The 1,711-nt window shown below is 41.5% G+C and overlaps 1 protein-coding gene across 1 annotated transcript; it reads right to left on the minus strand.

Annotated features, from left to right (window-relative positions):
• Window positions 1–639: 639 nt before the first annotated feature.
• On the minus strand, window positions 640–1,092 carry LOC124893059 (uncharacterized protein K02A2.6-like; the record flags this gene model as incomplete). Its single annotated transcript, XM_047404192.1, has 1 exon — window positions 640–1,092. A coding segment is annotated over exon 1 (453 nt), but the record flags the coding sequence as incomplete, so codon positions are not given.
• Window positions 1,093–1,711: the final 619 nt, after the last annotated feature.

A 1,711-nucleotide genomic window follows, 5' to 3' on the forward strand; every position in this document is an offset into this window, starting at 1 on the left:
TACGTATCCCTTTTATTGGGAATTCAGGTCATCACGTAGTTCATACATAGGGGGGAAAGGATAAATTTTCCTAAGGGGTTGACCGAAGCCAACATAGGCCGCCTACGTATCCCTTTCTTGGGAATTCAGGTCAAACGTAGTTCATGCATAAAGAGAAAGGATTCTAGGCAGTTACACACTAGAAAACAACATTATAACAAAGGTGATTACAAACAAACTAAGAAAACATAAAAACTAGAACGTTATTCAAACATAATATCTCTTTACCACATCAGAATTGATTGGTTTGGTCCACTCTGTGCCATCCATCTCAAACAAAATTAGAGCTCCTCCAGATAGCACCTTGCGAACTATGTATGACCCTTGCCAGTTTGGAACGAACTTGCCCTTGTACTCCTCTTGGTGAGGGAATATTCGTTTGAGAACCAGTTGCCCCACTTCAAATGCTCGAGTTCTTACCTTCTTGTTAAAGGCACCAACCATCCTGTGTTGATACAGCTGACCATGGCATACAACGGCAATTCTCTTTTCATCAATTAACATGAATTATTTATAGCGAGCACGGACCCATTCTTCGTTACTCAGTCCAGCTTCCTGAATAATCCTTAGGGAAGGTATTTCGACCTCAGCAGGTATCACAGCTTCATTCTCGTAAACTAGTAAATAGGGAGTTGCTCCTGTAGAGGTTTGAACTGTTGTTCGATACCCTAGCAAGGCGTAAGGTAACATCTCATGCCATGATCTATCATTTTTGACCATCTTTCTTAAGATCTTCTTAATATTCCTGTTAGCAGCTTCTATGGCTCCATTCATTTGGGGACGGTACGCTGTCGAGTTGTGATGCACAATCTTGAACTGATCACAAATTTCTTTCATCAAGTAACTGTTCAGGTTTGCCCCATTATCAGTAATAATTGATTCTGGCACTCCAAATCGACAAATCAAGTTATTCCTGACAAAATCTACAACCACTTTCTTAGTGACGGCTCTGTATGAAGTTGCTTCAACACACTTAGTGAAATAATCGATGGCGACTAAAATAAATCTATGTCCATTCGATGCCAATGGCTCTATTGGTCCGATAACATCCATGCCCTAAGCTACGAAAGGCCGAGGAGAATTCATTGCACGAATCTCGTGTGGAGGCATTCGAATCAGATCTCCGTGTATTTGGCATTTTGGATATCTCTGCACAAACTTACTACAATCATTTTCCATAGTCATCCAGAAGTAACCGGTTCTCAGGATCTTTCTGGCAAGGACAAACCCATTCATGTGGGCCCCATAAACTCCAGTGTGTACCTCGTTTATCAACTTATTGGCTTCCGCCGCATCGACGCATATTAGGAATCCCAATTCAGGAGTCCTCCTATAAAGAATTTCTCCACTTGGAAAGTAATTCTTTGCCAAACGCCGGATTGTCTTATTTTGGTTGTTACTAGCCTCTTCAGGATATATTCCAGATTCCAAATACCTCTTAATGTCATAGTACCAAGGCCTTACATCAAGCTTCTCTTCCACGTGTATGCAATACGCGGGTTGCTCCTTCAGGCTTATTTTCAAAGAATCGATGTAGCTCTGATCCGGGTGCTGAATCAAGGAAGATATCGTGGCCAAAGCGTCAGCAAAATCGTTTTATGTCCATGGGATATGTCTGAAATCATCATTTTTGAATCTTCCGCATAATTCTTGCACCAGCTCCACATAAGGA

The sequence above is a fragment of the Capsicum annuum genome, unplaced genomic scaffold (assembly GCF_002878395.1).
Source record: "Capsicum annuum cultivar UCD-10X-F1 unplaced genomic scaffold, UCD10Xv1.1 ctg53359, whole genome shotgun sequence".
NCBI lineage: Eukaryota > Viridiplantae > Streptophyta > Magnoliopsida > Solanales > Solanaceae > Capsicum > Capsicum annuum.